This window comes from Protopterus annectens, chromosome 13.part0, assembly GCF_019279795.1.
Source record: "Protopterus annectens isolate FY-2018-M chromosome 13.part0, PAN1.0, whole genome shotgun sequence".
NCBI classification, from domain to species: domain Eukaryota; kingdom Metazoa; phylum Chordata; order Ceratodontiformes; family Protopteridae; genus Protopterus; species Protopterus annectens.
In genome coordinates, this window is record NC_056747.1 from 1,203,772,033 (window position 1) to 1,203,789,361 (window position 17,329).

General features: G+C 43.6%; 1 protein-coding gene across 1 annotated transcript in view; it reads right to left on the reverse strand.

Moving 5' to 3' along the window:
• The window catches only part of TANC2 (tetratricopeptide repeat, ankyrin repeat and coiled-coil containing 2), a 2,676,984-nt gene that overhangs the window by 536,855 nt on the left and 2,122,800 nt on the right, over window positions 1-17,329 (reverse strand). Inside the window, exons 14-15 of the mRNA XM_044055212.1 lie at window positions 12,209-12,331; window positions 11,751-11,987 (exon numbers count right to left, since the gene is read on the reverse strand). Of these exons, the coding sequence (XP_043911147.1) occupies window positions 11,751-11,987; window positions 12,209-12,331 (360 nt within the window). The remainder of the gene's footprint in view (window positions 1-11,750; window positions 11,988-12,208; window positions 12,332-17,329) is intronic.

The window sequence follows — 17,329 nt, forward strand, 5'->3', positions numbered from 1 at the left end:
CACATGGACATTTTAGTTGAATCTAGAACAAAAGCTGTTGTTAAAAAGGGATAATTAGTAGGGCATATAAAACACTGCATGTTAACTATAAGAATCAGAGAAGGTTTGAAAAGATTGGGAAGAGAGACCAGAAAATCAATTAACATGAGAACAATAGGAGTACGTAAGTATAGGTTCCAAGAATGCAACAAAGTCCAGAAGGTTTGGGATCACTGTTTGGAGGAAGTGTTTGCATAGCTATTTTTATACCCCAAGCAGACCTCAAATAATTTTTCCTGAATTAAGATAGCAAATGCTGGAGGTGTGATGAGGAAGAAAGAGGTAACTAGTAACATATGTTTTGGGAGTGCAAGGAGCTGGCAGATTTTAAGAATTCTCTACACAGTACTCCATCAGACATATTAGGTGAGCAAATGTCTGTAAGTAAGGAAACTACTTTTTTGAGCTGGGACAGAGGATCTGAAATGCCTAGACACTGTAAGGCCCAATTATATTTAATTATGTCTGTTGGCTGGCAAAAAAGCTCTTTCTAGAAAATGGAAATCAAAGTCTAAACCAACTGTATTTGAAGTATTGAATATTATAAAACTGATAAAATCACTGGAAGATGGATATATAGAAAAGGGAAGTAGCAAATTACACTGAAATAAATGGAAATTGCAGGAAAATACATGCAGAATAATGTTCAGGAGGAGGAGTGAGGTTTAAGGGATGGCAGGAGTTCAACAATTTATGTAACATTGGACTGATAATGGTTATAAAGAAAGAAAATAAATGTGATATATAATGTATACAAATGGAAAAATGTTAACAGTTTGTTTTCTTGTCTGTTAATTTATGCTTGCTTATGTCTTAAGTGACAATTTAATAAAGGTGTTTAAAAAAGTATAGGCACAGCTGTAGTCTCTGGGTTAGATAAGAGTCTCTGGTCATAGCAGCGAGAAGCCAATCGTCCAAATACAAGAACACATGGATCTCCTTGAGTCTTGGCACTCTTGCCATGTATTTGCTCAACACCTGGGGGGGGGGGCTGTGGGGAGGCTGAAGGGCATTGCTCTGAAATGAAAATGACTGGCTCCGAACTAGAAGCAAAGACATCTCCTGGATATCTTGGGTATTTTGATGTGAAAAAAGGCATTTTGGAAATCTATCAAGTACATCCAATAATTTGCTTTCACTCAGGACAAAATTATTTGAACCATGACAATTTAAAAAGGGATCATTCTGATCCATAAGTTCAGCCTGCTGAGATCTAGAATGGTCCCCAAATCCTTGTTTTTCTTTGCAACTAAAAAGAATTTTGAATAGATTTTGGAACCCCTTCTGGTCTGGTGGGGCCTCCTGGACAGCTCTTTTTTGTAAGAAAGAAGGTTTTCTCTTTTGTACGCTTTTAGTTGGTGGAGTGTAATATCTGGGAGCAGATAATATTGGTGAAGTGGGGGGGGGGGGCTGGGAAAAAGGTATGGTATAATCTCTGGATACAATCTCTCTTATTCAAATGTCTTGTGTGATGGTCATCCACGCAGGCAAGATAAACATTCCCCAACTGCTTCCAGAGGTAAATAGTCAGGTACTGGGAACGCTTGCCCAAAATCCCTGATTCTGCTGATCTTTACAAACTGTGGGTCAGTGTCTGTTAATAGGGTTGACTCTACCATGACCACCCCTGATGCAGGTGAAGTCAAAGGACTAATGCTATGGTTTTCAGAACCATAAGAATTTGAACTCCTCCTGATTCCAGTTACAGGATCTTTGAGGGATCTCAAATTTGATGTCTGCGACAGACTATGTCTTGGCTTCCTGCTTACATCTCAATAAAAAGAAGTTATGTACTCACCATAACATTCCATCTGAGTAGATACTTCATTTGTCTGCAACCTGTGGGTAGTCGGATCCGACCTCGGATCCGAACCGGCAGCTTTCCGAGCTCCTAGCTCCTCCCCCTACCCATAATCCCTTGCTACCAACCACATTACCTCAGATCAGTTATTTTGCCCTATAGGCTAAAGACGGAGAAAAAACTCCAAAGGAACAATATCTTACCGAGGTTCGGGGGATGGCAGGGGGGGGTCGGTTGCAGACAAATGAAGTATCTACTCAGATGGAACGTTATGGTGAGTACATAACTTCTTTATCTGAAGTAGTTACTTCATTTGATCTGCAACCTGTGGGACAGAGTCCCCAGCTTACCTAAGACCCTGGGTGGTCCCTACGGAAGGATATTCCGAAGCACCGCAGAGCCAAAGGAAGCCCTACTTCTGGAGATCATGTCCAGTTTATAATGAGAAATGAACGTATGGGAAGAGGACCAGGTAGCTGCTGAACAAATATCGTCTACCGGAACTCTAGACCAAAAAGCCGTCTAGGTAGCCACAGATCTAGTAGAATGCGCACGCACGCCAACCGAAGCTGGCTTCCCAGATGAAGTGTATCCCTGTCTAATACACTGAGAGATCCAATTTGCCACTGTCACCTTAGAAATTGGTTTGCCCATGGCTGACTTAGCATAAGAAACAAACAACTGGTCTGACTTGCGAAAATCTTTAGTCTTATGCAAGTAAAAACGTAGTTGTCTGTGTACATCCAATTTGTGCAATGTGTATTCACCCTTGTTTTGGAAATTCGGGAAGAAAACAGGAAGGTTAATTGACTGATTAATGTTAGCCTCTGTGGCTACCTTAGGCAGAAAGGAAGGATTAGTCCTGAGGGCCACTCTATCCTTGTGAAAAATAAGGTATGGATGCTTAATGCACAGAGCTTGCAATTCTGAGACTCGTTTGGCTGAAGTAATAGCGACCAAAAAGGCCGTTTTCCAAGATAAGAATTTTAATGGCACTGAGGCCGCCGGCTCAAAAGGTGGTCTTGTTAATGCTTGTAAGACCAAGGTAAGATCCCATGGAGGAATTGCTGGCTTAATAGGGGGCTTTAAGAGAAACACGCCTTTTAGGAAGGTCTTGCATATTTTTGCTGACGCCAAAGAATCTACGCCATCCCCTACGTGATAATGAGAGATGGCTGCTAGCTGGACCTTAACTGTGGACGCACTAGCTCCTTGTCTAAAAAGAAGGGACAGGAAGTCCAGGTTAGTGGGAATAGGAACCGTAAAGGGATCCAATTCCTTATCCCTTGCCCAGATGGAAAAGCGTTTCCATTTACTGTTGTAGAGCTTTCTGGTGGATGGCTTATGAGCTGCCACCAGACTGGCCTTAACAGGGGATGAGATACCGGGAGTCCTAGCCATTAATGGAACTGGATCAACCAAGCCGTGAGCTTGAGGTTAACCAGGTTCTGAGTGTGGCATCTCGTCGGATGCGAGATTAAGTCTGGTCTGGGGTCCAGAATCCATGGGGGAGCCACACTGTGAGACTGCAGAAAGGGGAACCAGATTTGCCGAGGCCAGAATGTGGCTATGAGAATCACTCTGCTCCCCAACCGACAGGCTTTCTGGATGAATTTCATCATCAGAGGAAGAGGAGGATACGCATAAAGGAGACCGGGCGGCCAAGCATGAACCAGAGCGTCCCTGGGGGAGTCCCGTCTGGGGCGAACTATCGCGAAGTAATCGCTGCATTTTGTGTTCAGGGGAGAAGCAAAAAGGTCGCAGCGAGGTTGACCCCACTTGAGGAATATCTGCTTTGCGACAGATGGATTCAGAGACCACTCGTAACGGCTGAGGAATACCCCACTTAACTTGTCCGCTAATATGTTGGACCGTTCCGGAATGTGCGTTGCTACCAGAAAGCAGTTGGTGGAAATCGCCCATTCCCACACTCTCATGGCTTCTCGACACAGGGGGTAAGATCTGGTCCCTCCCTCTTTATGTACCAGACAACGGACATGTTGTCCGTCTGGATTGCAACAGTCCCTAGAGGAAGAAGGTGATGAAGAGCTTGCAACACCAAAAGCACTGCCCTCATCTCTAGGACATTGATATGCAATGCAGTCTCTAGAGGAGTCCACGTGCCTTGGACGGACTTGCCCGCGTAATGCCCCCCCCCCACCCGAGGCAAGAAGCGTCCATGGTCAACGTGGCTTTGACTGGGGGAATCACAAAGGATCTCCCTTCTTTGAGTTCCTGAGCCTGTAACCACCAAAGAAGGGAGTCCCTGCATGCCCTGCTCAGGGAAATCGGCATGTCTAAGGGATGAACCGATAACGACCATTGGACCTGGAGAGTCCACTGTAACACTCGCATTCGCTGCTGACATAGACCCTAGCGCCCTCAGAACTAATTCTGCTGGAGGAGCAGGGCTCCGAAGAATGTCTAAGACTTGAATAGACAAATTGTTCAATCTGACTGATGTAAGAACCACTTTGGAGGTCCGAGTATCCAACCTGGCCCCTATGAATTCTAGGGCTTGAGTGGGGCACAGGCAGGACTTCTTTAGATTCACTGAAATGCCCAAACGACGGGCCAGAGAGAGGGTGTAATCTCTCGCCACAACTAGAAGATGCCTGTTGGGGGCGGTGAGGAGCCAGTCGTCTAGGTAAGGGAACACCTGAATGCCCTGGAGTCTCAGGTGGGCTGCAACCACTGCCATGACTTTGGTAAACACTCTGGGGGCTGAGGTTAGGCCAAATGGAAGAACCCTGAACTGATAATGACTGGCTCCTAGCCGGAAGCGGAGGAACCTCATGGATCGTCTGTCCATTAGTGTATGGTAGTATGCATCTTTGAGGTCTAACGAGCACATCCAGTCGTTCCCCCGCAGAAGGGGGAGAATAGATTGGAGGGTGACCATCCGGAACTTTTCCTTGGGTATGAACAGGTTCAGGGACGAGAGGTCTAGGATGGGTCTGAGGTCCCCCGTTTTCTTTGGCACCAAGAAGAACCTGGAGTTGCTAAGAAAAAGAGCCATCCAACCCGGACTGATCTGGGGGGATGGGCTGGATGGCTCTTTTTCTTAGCAACTCTGAAATTTCCAGAGCTGCGGACTCCCTCTGATGGGGTGGAACATCGGGGAGACGTTTGGGTTTGGGGGGGGGGGGGAGTGTGAATGGTATAGTGTAACCTCTGGGTATAATCCGGAGCACCCATCGATCCTTTGTAATGGACTCCCAGTTTGACAGGTGCTCCAATAATCGCCCCCAACTGCCTCCAGAGAGGGACAGTCGGGCAAGCCCTCAGGGCTGTTGCGCGGGTCTGTCCGAGAAAGGTTCTCTAGACCCGAAGTTACGCGGCCCCCCTCTGCCTCTGGGCCGGCGTCCACCTTGTCCTCCTCTGCCTCTAGAGGACGAGTTGTCCGCAGCAGGACGGGATTGCTGAGATTTACGGAACCACAGCTTCTTTTGCCCCCTCTGATTCCTGGAGAAGGATCTTTGGGGGCTAGAGAAATGGACTCCGACGGCCGACAGCATCTTCCCATCCTTTTCGCTTTGGACCAGCGTGTCGCGAACTGTTGAGCCAAATAAGGCCGAACCGTCATAAGGGGCATTCGTGAAGGATGCCTTAAAGGGTTCCGTGAAGTCGCAAAGGCGGAGCCAGGAGTGACGTCGCAAGACCACTCCAGCTCCGCTAGCTCTAGCGGCTCCTTCCGTGGCATGGGAAAGAAGCTGCATAGATGTATTTGATATGGACTTTAGAGTGGCCATTCGAGTCTCAAAAACCTTTTTGTCTGGGACCGACATGGACTCCGGAGGGGCTGCAGCGTATTCCTTAATTAAGTCACGCTGTAGCCTAATGGTGTGTGCCATGTAGTTCAGCGACCTTATGGCAAAGGTCGCTGAAGCAAACATCCGCTTCCCAATACGGTCCAATGCCCGGGACTCCTTGTCTGGCGGATGGACCAAAGAACTTTCCTGGGCAAGTTCTTTCCTAGTGGCCGCCGCCACCAACATAGCATCAACCAGCGCGCCTTTGGACCAAGAAGGTCTATCAGAGGGAGGGCTGAGGACCTTGTCTGGGCGTCTAGGGATAGGCTCCACGGTGTTGGGCTCTTTCCAAGCCCTGGTGGTAATTAGATCCACCAAGGGGTCAGCTGGGTGGGATACCCAGGAGGTAGATGGGCCTGCCTCAAAGGCCTCCAGAAATACAGACTCGTCCAGGGAGGGCTTTTGGGCAGACCAACCCCCTCTTATATGCAACATTTCCATGATGTCTCCGAAAAAGACATCTTCAGGGGGTGACCTTGGGGAGCCCTCCGTATCATCCAAATCCGTATCCGTGGTAATGGACTTGGGGGAGTCCAGGTGCCTCCTTTTGCACAGATGCTTCCGAGGTGCCTCTTCGGCGGGACTGTCCGAAGAGGGCTCGTCCGCAGGGTGGTGTTCCTCCATAGGAACCAACTGGAGGGCTTGGGCAGGCTGTCCAGATGGACGGATGATCGAAGACAGACCCTGATACAGTGAGGGCACGGGTGGATCCGAAGGCCCGGTCGGGGACCTGGATGACCTCGACAGTACCCTCTCCACTACCTCAAAAGCCGAGGGAGATTCACTGTCCCCAGCCTGAGAAAGTAACCTCCCTGGCTCCGAGGATAGGATCGGGGTCGGAGCCGAAGCAATCGGACCCGAGGTAGTGGTGCGCTCCGGCCCAATTGGCGCTGAAGACACAACCACCCCCTCGGATCCGATGCTCAACCCTCGGCCCTGAGAGCTCGGATCCGACAAGCTCGAAGGTATAGTCGGCGTCGAAGACACAACCGCTATCGGCGCCGACGTATCCCTGGGTCCGAAAGGGCCTGGATCCGACAACTCCGAGACCCGAAAACGGGTCGAAGGAGCGATCGGGGCAAAAATGGGGGCTGCACTCCCTCCCAAAGGAGGGGGAGGCAAGAGCATCCCCATCTGCATCTGGGTCTGCAGAAATCTTCGCATCATCCGATCCATGTCTGCTTCGGAGATGCTTCGTGTAGATCGCGAAGAGGCAGTTGAGGCGGGCCGGGAGGGCCGCCTCGAAAACCTCGAGGGAGACCTATCCTCTTCCTCCGGCTCCGGAGAAAAAGAAGGTGAATGGAGCCGAGAGGACGAGGATCCGGAGACCCTCACAGGGGACTTCAGGATTTTCTCAGGTGGAGCCGAGGGATGAGACTCGGCCCGCCTTTTTGATCTGTGACCCTCTCTGTCCTTGTGCTTCTTCTCCCTGTGGGAAGAAGCACCAGATTCCACAGAGCTGGTACCTGATAAGGGAGGTTGAGACCCAGGTACAGCTAATGGAGTAGCCGGCGCCGAAGCTACAGGAGTAGCTTCAACCCGGCTGGGAGAGGAAGAAGAAGCTGATTCCTGGGGAAGTTTTCCCGCCAGGATCAGCTTGTTCTTCCTGTCCCTGAGTGCCCGGGGGTTGAAGGCCGCACATATCTGGCAGGCCTCTGATAGATGGGCTGCCCCCAGGCACAAAACGCACTGAGTGTGGTCATCAGCTGGGGAAAGCTTGTGGCCACACTCAGTACATTTTGAAAATATGGCCTTAGATTCAGCCATAAAAACCTCTCACACACACACCCAAACACTAGGGGGGGGGGGGGGAGATAAAGTTAAACTAAAGGGAAATTAGTTTTTTTTTTTTTTTTTTTTTTTAAAAAGGGTTTTTAGGTTTGATTTTAAAACACACACACACACACACACACACACACACACACACACAAGTTTAAACAAGAAAAAAGTCTATAATTAGAACAATCTCACCAGGCCAGGAGCTCTTCACTATGAAGCAACTGTCTTTAGCCGCGGCAAAAAACGATCTGAGGTAATGTGGTTGGTAGCAAGGGATTATGGGTAGGGGGTAGGAGATAGGAGCTCGGATCTTGGAGCTTGGAAAGCTGCCGGTTCGGATCCGAGGTCGGATCCGACTACGCACAGGTTGCAGATCAAATGAAGTAACTACTTCAGATCTGTGGTTTTCACAGTGGATGTGAATAAAGTAGAATCCTTATACGGGAATTATTGAAGGGCACTTTGAAATTGTCTGCAAAGTCATGTTGATGCCTGTGCCCACCACCTTGGCTGCACCATCAACCATGTTATGTAAGAGCCACACAAAGAGGATGGCAATGTTTAGCATAGTCCCCACTGTGATTTTGTTTTTTGTTTCCTTGATTCTGGCATAGGTGGCATTCACAAACAAGCTAAAGCTTGTTCTGATAAATGTTTTGGAAGAAGCTCATGTGAGTAGTATAGATCAATGCCCTGAAGGGAAAGGTGACCAAGGTGTATGCACACTTTGTCATTCTGTCCACCGCCCTAGACTCTTGTTAGGCAGATGGACAGCACTGTCTGGCAGCTCTTGCTTGGTGGTTGCTGCTACAATCATACAGCCCAACAGAGGGCCTTTGGACCAGTACTGCTTATCTTTAGGGGGGGGTGAAGAATTTTACTGGGGGTTTCCTGTTATGGCTTCTTTAGAATCTGACACCTACCATGCCCTCCTGGCAGCCAAATCCATCAGACAGGCTACCAGTTCTGCCTGACTCTGGGATGGGCTGAGACATTAATTACTGGGTGTCTGTGACTGAAGTCAACATTGCTGGGGGGGGGGGGGTTGTAGGTGCACTCGAAGAATGACAACCATCCTCTACATTACACTGAATACCAAGACCAGACCTGCTGGCACAGACGAACCTCAGCCTGGAGCTGCATTTGTCCCTGCCAAAATGGATGTAAGTGGAAAAGAAGGAAGCCCTAATATAAATTATCTGGAGGGCTTCAAGGAGGGGATTGGTATTGATGCACCAAAAGCTTATGTCTCTGACATTAACTTGGTTGGCACCAAAGACCTGGTGTCGATCAGTCGATCCTAAGATTCACTTGATATTGAAGGCCTCAGCATTGACCAAATCAGATGCGTGAGGAAAGGTGCAGAGGTACAGGTATATATCACCAGATGCACAGGCCTAGGAACCAAAACCACCACCAGTGAAAAATGGACTGGTAAAGAAACAAGTATGGGAGATGAAGAGACAACATGATCTGCTCTTGATACCGAGGGGGAAAGGATAACACCAGTCTCAATCTGTCCCTAACAAAAGGCCCTCAATGATACAGTCCCAATCTGCGGTGGAGGTGCTTCTGAAGGACCTGACAGATTGAAAGGAAGAGGTAGATGTTGGCCTGGGGACAAACTAGACCAACTCTCTTTCAGAAAAATGCTTGCTGATTGTTGGCTTCAGGATCTTATCTGTGATTAGTATTGGTTCTGACTTTGATAGAGCCAATAAGGATGACTCCCACACTGTAATAGTTGTGAGGGTAGATTGCCACAGCTCCAGTCTTAGTGCTTTTGGGGCTGAGGAAAGGCAGACAGCTTCAGCTTTTCTTTTACTGGAGTCCATGTCCTTTTCCTTTTTTTTTCTGCTTGTCCTTCTTTTTCTCTGGTTTCTCGGCAGAAGGGTCTGTGGAAGAAGACTGCTTGTTCCTATGATCAGCCAATGAACAAGACCCAAAAGCCTTATTATTCATACAATCTTTGAGAGCTGCATTGGTCCCAGGCATGCCAAGCAAAGGTCTTGGGTGTCCTAAGGTGGAATTGTGTAGACAGACTTGGTGTACTTTTTGAAACTTCCTGGCCTTGTCCATAACTCTGACTACCAACAAAATACCAATATGAGCACTAAGGCAAGTTAGAAAGACTAACAGGAAAAATAGTCCAAGGCAAATCACCACATAATTATTAATGAAGTAATTATTACACTGAAAGAATTTTTTTTTTGGTTTAAATTTTTTGTTTCTTAAGATGGTAACAGATGCTATGTCTCTTGCCTAAGTGATGTGAAGAGCCAAAAAACTTAGAAATGCAGCTTGTAAACTAAAGGAAAAAATATAATAATAACATGGAAGTTAAAAGAGCTATGATTAGAAAATGCACAGTACTTGACTGCAGGTTCTGAAGATCTGCCCATACTCTGAAGGTGGCAAATGAGATCTGAAGAGAACTAATGTACAGAGGATTATGGGAAGGGGAAGTATTAAAGACCTTGAGGCATAAAGCATTAGAAGGTCCAGAACAGATCAGGAAAATGGTTTGGGGTCTATATTCTTTCTTCGACAGCTTAGGTAGTCGAATGCTTAATGATCGACACCTAAGCAAAGTTTCAAAAATTGCGAACAGCCATATAAGCAAATTTTTCCCTCGGGGAAAGAATTCGCTAAGCCGTCCGGAAATAAAATTAACTTTTCAACCTAAAGATAGTGGGGGGGGGCTGTGCCTCCCACACCCCTCCTAACTAAATGTACCAACTTCGAGATCGCTCTACATTGGGGAAAGGGCAAATCCCCAATAACGGCCAAGAAATCCTTTCCCGAGGAATGAATTTGTTTATATGGCTGTTCACGATTTTGAAACTTCGACGCTCAGGTGTCGATCATTGAGCATTCGACAACCTAAGCTGTCGAAGAAGTAATATAGACCCATGGTTTGGTACCCAACAATCCGATCAGACAGTTCTAATAAATAAGATATACAGATACAGGTCAATAGATATTGCATCGTTATATATTGGATCATATTTCAAACTAATGCATTCATAAGTAACTACAATAAACTATTACAGTACTTATACTATTCGTACGGCTTCTGCTCCTGATCACTCCTAGAAGGGACAATACTTTCTTTTTAGGAAATTAACAAATTACCTTTTTCATCACTATGGCCATGGTAATTCTGAATAACATGCTCATATTCTCAAATCAGTCCACCTTATATCTTGCACTGAAAGTCACTGGTGATCTGTTCTTTAAATTAAGGGAACAGTGGGATGGAGCCCTTACTAAGACCCAGACATCCTGAGATACTCATCTCTGTGCAGTAGTAAGATGGAGTCTTAACGATGGTCCAAAAGACTGGAGACTGACTAGCAAATCAGGCACTGGAGGACTTGCAGAGGGGCAGGTTCATCCAGTCCAAGAGGGAGGAAGACAGGGAGGGAGAGATTTGTGCCTGTGACATATGCACATCGGTGAAGAGAATGTGCCATTATGGTGAAGGCAGATTTTTGGTAAAAGTACATTACCTGTGGAGGGCTTGAGCTAACTGAAGTTATATGCAATGATGTGCATGATATCTCTAGCTCCATTTAGTTAGGACATGCCAAAAATTACCCTGGCATGCAGGATCAGCACATGTGACAATGCAGGCTGCTCCACTCCATTTCCCCAGCTCAGCCAGTCATTGGTGCAATCCCAATCCCCAAGGATAGTACTGGGGACACTTAAGGAGAAATGATGCATCTGGATAGCTGTTGGTCAGCTAGGATGCAGGCACATGAGACACAAATAAAAATAAAAAATAAATAAATTAATTAATTAATTAATTAATTAAGGGCAATCTCAGAAGGCTTTATTAATGTACAAGTCAACCAAATATGTGAAAACTTTCTGCAAGATTAAAAAAGACACAATTATTACGTTTAAACGATATGTTTACAATGTGGGCGCCATAAACATGACTACAAACATTTTAACTGTGGCAATCTTAACTAACTTCAAATGAATGTTTACAGTTAAGTGAAAAAAATCTGCTTAACAATGGAGTTACTCAAATGCTCATGCTTTTCATATGGCTGTCTCATAAACCATCCAAGAGTAGTATAGGATGTCTTCCAATAAGAGGAACAAATTATACTACTGCAGCTCAAGAGACAAAAGCAATCCTTTGCTTTCAAAGTAAGGACATTTATATACTAGAAGATATGCAACATCTGAATTTAAGACTGGTAAAAATGATGCATCATAGGGGGTGGAGAAGTAACTGCACGGTTATACTTAAAATATATCCTTTTTACCAATCCAAAGCGAAGTGTATTTTCTTAGGTTCCTACCTTGGCTCTTTTCTTGCAGAGCAGTGAAACAATACTCAGATGGCCTGAAGCTGCAGCATAACCCAGAGGGGTGAGCCCATTCTCAGAGCAGGCATCAACACTGGCACCAAACTCCAACAGCAAAGCTACCATATCAGTGTAACCCAAATGAGACTGAACACACAGAATTGGAGCATTGTTCAGCACCTCTGTTCGGTAGTTGACATTGGCACCACCTAAAATTAGCAGTCGACTGACCTACAAGTAAAAAAAAAACAGTAGGGTGTACAGTTACTGTAATCTTTCATGTGTAATGACCAAAGCCATTAAATCAGAGTGGCAATTTGAGACTAAGGAAATACCTACATTTTACATCACTTTAATTCTGCCATTATTAGCACTATGTTTTAGGATTAAGTTACAGATGATTACATATTTTATTCTTACTGTCCCCATTTTACAGCGTTAATGTCAAATACCTTGATATTAGGAGTATACAGGTTCCTCAAAGATGCCAGTGCCATTGAAAGACCTTCTGTACTGTATGATATCCAAAGACCCTGCAAGATCGAGGAGGATACCCCAACTTTCTTACTTAAACCCTAGAAAAGAAGAAGAATCCAGTTTACTCTGAAGTCCATTACAACAGACAGACAAGAACAAGGGCATTTTAAAATAGCAATTATCAGACACCCAATGTGTAGCAAATTAAATAAAATAATCTACACAAAGTTCCTTTACAGCAGAAATCAAAACTGTTAACTCCAAAGCTAATTTTACAAAGTTATCTTGAAGAGTCACCTTGCATGTCTGGTGACTGTCAGGTCTTTACGTTTTTCCCAAACCATGGCAGTGGTGGCGGAAGCAATATGTTTATAATGCCAAGACATGCTGGTTCCTGGAGATATTTATCACCAAGAAAAGTGACTCATAATTATATATGCAGTCCCATACTAATATACTTTCGGCCTACATATCTAAATATAAAACAATCTGGTAAGCATTAGCACAGTTTTATCATTTACTTGTTATATTCATTAATTGTGTCTGTGTGCTAGTCCTATGACCTTTAACAGCCATGAGGTGATTACAGAGCACAAACAAAAAGGTTACATGATGTAACCTGTTTTGTGTATTATGCTGGATGTACTGCATTTGTATAACTTGATGCCGGAGCTTTTCTCCACGGGCCTTCGCTGAAAATGGACCTGGTCCAGTTGGAATTTCCTGGTTAACAAATGTAAAATAAATAATACATTTGACGGGCAAAAAAATCAAAATCCACAGGAAAAATACATAAGACTTTATACATATATCAAGGCAAAATACATCAACATGAACAATTAACACCAAACAGGTAATACAAAAGATGTTAATAATGTATTCAAGGCAGTCAAAGTTCAAAAAAGCACTAACTGTAGCTACTCTTAATGCTGAGGTTTAGGAGCTGAGTAACAAATGAAAGTAAATTTATACAGGTGTATGTCAGAGCATTATACAGCCATAGTCATTGTTTAAGTATACCTCTAAGTGAAAGGCATAAAAAGAAGAGATACTGGCAGTAGGATGCAACAAAGGAAAAGTAAATTTATGAACAAAACAAAAAAGGAGTTGCATTACATACTTGCTATTAAATGGCTGGCTTTTCTTATGATAATAAATATGATACAGCTGAGGGGCACAGACTGAATATATTATTAGTCTATACTACTAAATTGCTGTGTTTCAACTAGCCTTTGTCCAGCTTACAGGAAAATGTACAGATAAGAGTTTTCTTCTAAAAGCTTTGTACCGAGCAGTACTTTCAGAGAAAGGTTGTTCTAGTTTATTTCCCTCAGAGTAAAGGTAGTACTCTCCTAGCATTGTAGTCTGTACTATGAGTCCTTCATTTGCAGTTTAGTTCTAAGGAAGCAGCAATAATGACTTACGTAGTCTTTCTTAACTAACTATAGCAAGTTAATAATTCTTACACAAACTGTTTTTTGGAATCACTAACAAAGGACTAGTAAGGTCATTTACTGTCCTGATTTACCTGTTCTGGGATGCTGTCTTTACAAAAAAGCCATTGGACTAACATTTTGTAGAGTGATGGTTTTGGCTTTTGTGTTTTATATCATAAAACATATATAAACACACACACAAAATATATACAAAGAGTACACGTATGGAGGGTTACTCACCATAATAGATCTTCCACACACGGGTATGTACTACTTCATGAAATGCATTTTCTTACTCATTAATATCAGTCTTGGTCTATGGTTTCAGAGTGGAATAATACCCTCTTACTGGCAAACAGCATTCCCTACTACTAGGTGGCACATGACTGACATGTAAGGAAGAAACTTGAGCCTTTCCAGTAACCCAGGACTCAAACTATAGTAAAATCCAAATAAACAATGGCAGTCCAGAACCAAAACTTTTTATTTGATACTCTGTATGCATTTTAAAGATTTGTTAAGTTATAATAAAACCTCTCACTTTGGTCACTGGCTGCTATTGTTTATTTGGACTACATGACATGCCCTTAAAGAAAGAAAATACTCTTTCCTGCTATTGAACACACTAAAACAAAACTTCACAAGAAAAAAAAACAAAACAAACACTAGCGTAAAGGCAACCAGCTCTGTGTGTCTTTTCCTCAGTAAGACTAGGAACCAAAATCTCCAAAGTGACTCTCTCCAGACAGTTTTCAAAATGTATCACATTCATTTATTCTATGCACAATAAACATTTGGGTATTAAGACAAATGCACACTCTATAAGGTCGATTTCAACTTCCATGTCTTCAAGAACTCTTCTACAGATGACATTTGTGCTGCAGCAACATGGCCAACAATGCATATCTTTATCAAACACTAAAACGTGATCTCACATCAAGATTCAGAGTTTCCTTTGGTTTTACCATCCTCAGTGGTATCCTGCCATGATGCCACCCTGGAAGAAAGTAGCTGGGGGATTTTGTCCCATCAGTGGAGATGGGTGGACAAGGCAATATAGGATACAACAGTATGTACTTATCAGAACGTTGGATCCTTAATGTCCCTCTCCATCCATCTCAACAGCCCTCCCACCATCCCCCTTCCAAATTATCATTATCCCTCATGGATCGACCTGATATACTTCAACCCAAAGCCTTTCTCCATACCTGTTCAGCACTACAGTACCTGATGGGGGCTAAGTTAATCTGAGGGACAGCAGGAATGCACTGCATTATGGGAGAGGGGCGAAGCTTGAGCTCAAGAGAAGCATATATGTGGAAAAGGTGGCTAATCCATCTGTTGAGACAGAGAGTGAATCCTGTATTTTCCTCAATATTTTTAAACGAAGATGATTATAAAAAAATGAAAAAAGCTGTTATTTTACTACTTGTACTGCCACCTGGAACACAAAGCATACCCAGTGTTAGTGCTTACAAGTCAATATCTTCGAGCTGTATTTTCTGTTAACTGTAAAGGGGGAGAGGACCAAGTCCCTTATAAACAGAAGTGACAGGAATATAGTGTGCAATACTGACTGAGGGCATGTGTGGGACATTTAAGCACTTCATTCTAAAAGTAATGCAGTTATAGCATGGCAATCTTATTCTAAAAACATTTTGGTGGGGGTTAGGTACTGTAAAATTAAGCCCAAATCTCAGGTTGTAGAACAGTAATAATGTAGTGGTTTCATTTCAAAGTACCTCCCTTAAAGAAGAAAGTGATAAGTGAATTAGAAGACGGTAGGGAGTCTAAAGAAAGCACACTTGTGTAAGTATATTTACCAAACAGTAGAAGTTTAAATAATCGTTGCTGCAGTAGACTTATTTTACTTAAGAAAATGTATATTAATTCATTTCCTCAGAGTCTCTCAACATTTCACATTAATAGTGATAACAGTTTGAAAAGCATTCCTAATTATTTCTGGATTTGTCCCTTATTTTGACAAGGTTTGCCCTGGAGTCATTTGAGATGATTCATCATATTGATCACTGCTGCAGCAGCCTCAACTTTATGGTTGCATCCTGCTAATACATAACAGCTGACCAGTTTCCAAAGCATCTAGGCACCTTCCACATATCCAATCATCAATCAGACTGGGCTAAACTGAGTAAAATAACAGAGTAAAATAACAGGTTTGGGTGCCAATCCCTTCAGAGCAACAACAAATAAGTATTTATGTCCTGGCAAAAACAGCACACTAAAAAACAAGGGGGGGGGGGGTGGATGGAGGGAGCTGCTACTGCAGCAGTGATCATTTGAACATCTACTGTTATGGTAAGTTTACTTAGACAACTGAACCATGTTCATTATATTGATCACTGCTGCAGTAGCCTTAGCCATATGAGTAAATTAACCTAGCTTACTACATTTGGGAGGTGGAAGGGGAAAGGTCCAGGAGCCCCTGGAAAACAGTCCTAGCAAAGTTTTATCCAGACCTACAAAAGGAATCAAGCTTGTAATGCCTTGTAAGTATATATATATATATATATATATATATATATACACACACACACATACATATAGAGAGAGAGAAAGAGAGACCGAGAGAGCATCAAGATGCTGCTTCTAGAAAAGATGCTGCTTCTAGAATATTTCTGGAATTCAACCCTTTCTAAAAAGTCACAGACGAAACCAAGGCCTTGGTACAATGGGCCTTAACTCTTCCTGGAGTAGTTTTGTTGTGGTGAGTATAACAAAAGGTAACAGCCTGACACAACCCTTTGAAAATATCCTGTTTTGACACAGGTTGCCCCTATTTCTTAACTTCACAAGAAACAACTGATCTGAAGATCTGAAAGATTTATTTCTGTCAATATAGTGCCAGAGTTGTCTATAGACATCCAAGGTATGAAGGATCCTTTCTCCCTGATGTTTAGGTTCAGAAAAGAAAATTGGGAGATACATAGTCTGGCTTAAAGCAAACTTGGATACCACTTTAGGCATAAAAGAGGGATTAGTTCTCAAAGAAACCCTGTCTCTGTGGAAATTAGATAGGGTTGACTTACCATAACATCTTCCAACTCAAGACACTCTTCTTGCAGTGGTCAAAGCAATCAGCAAAACAGTTTTCCATGTTAAGAATCACAAGTCGGATAGATTAGCTGGTGCAAATGGAGCAAGTATTAGCTTCTCTAACACAAAATTAAGATCCAACAGATGGGCCACTCTTTTTCTTGGTGGCCTCTTATGCAATACCCCTTTCAAAAACATTTTGAAATAGGAATGTATCAAAAGAGAAGGATCCATGGACAGATGTGCTGAAATGGCCAATAAATTAACCTTGATAGAAGAGTAAGAAACGCCACAGGACAGTAAGTTAAACAAATATTGTAAACTAGAGAACAACTAGCCCTGAGTGGGCACTGGTTATGTTGTTGGCACTAACTAGAAAACCTTTTCCACTGAATGGGAATTGTGGCAATAATTCATACAGGAGAGGAATGAGGTTTAAATGAAGGCAGGACTTAAATGAGCTATGTAATGTTTGACTGAAAATGATTGGGTAGATTATAAGTGATGTATAATGTTTGCAACTGGGAGTGTATCAGTATGGTTTGTGATGTAAAATGCTTGCAACTAGGATTGTGTCACTGTGATTTGTTTTCATTTATATAAATT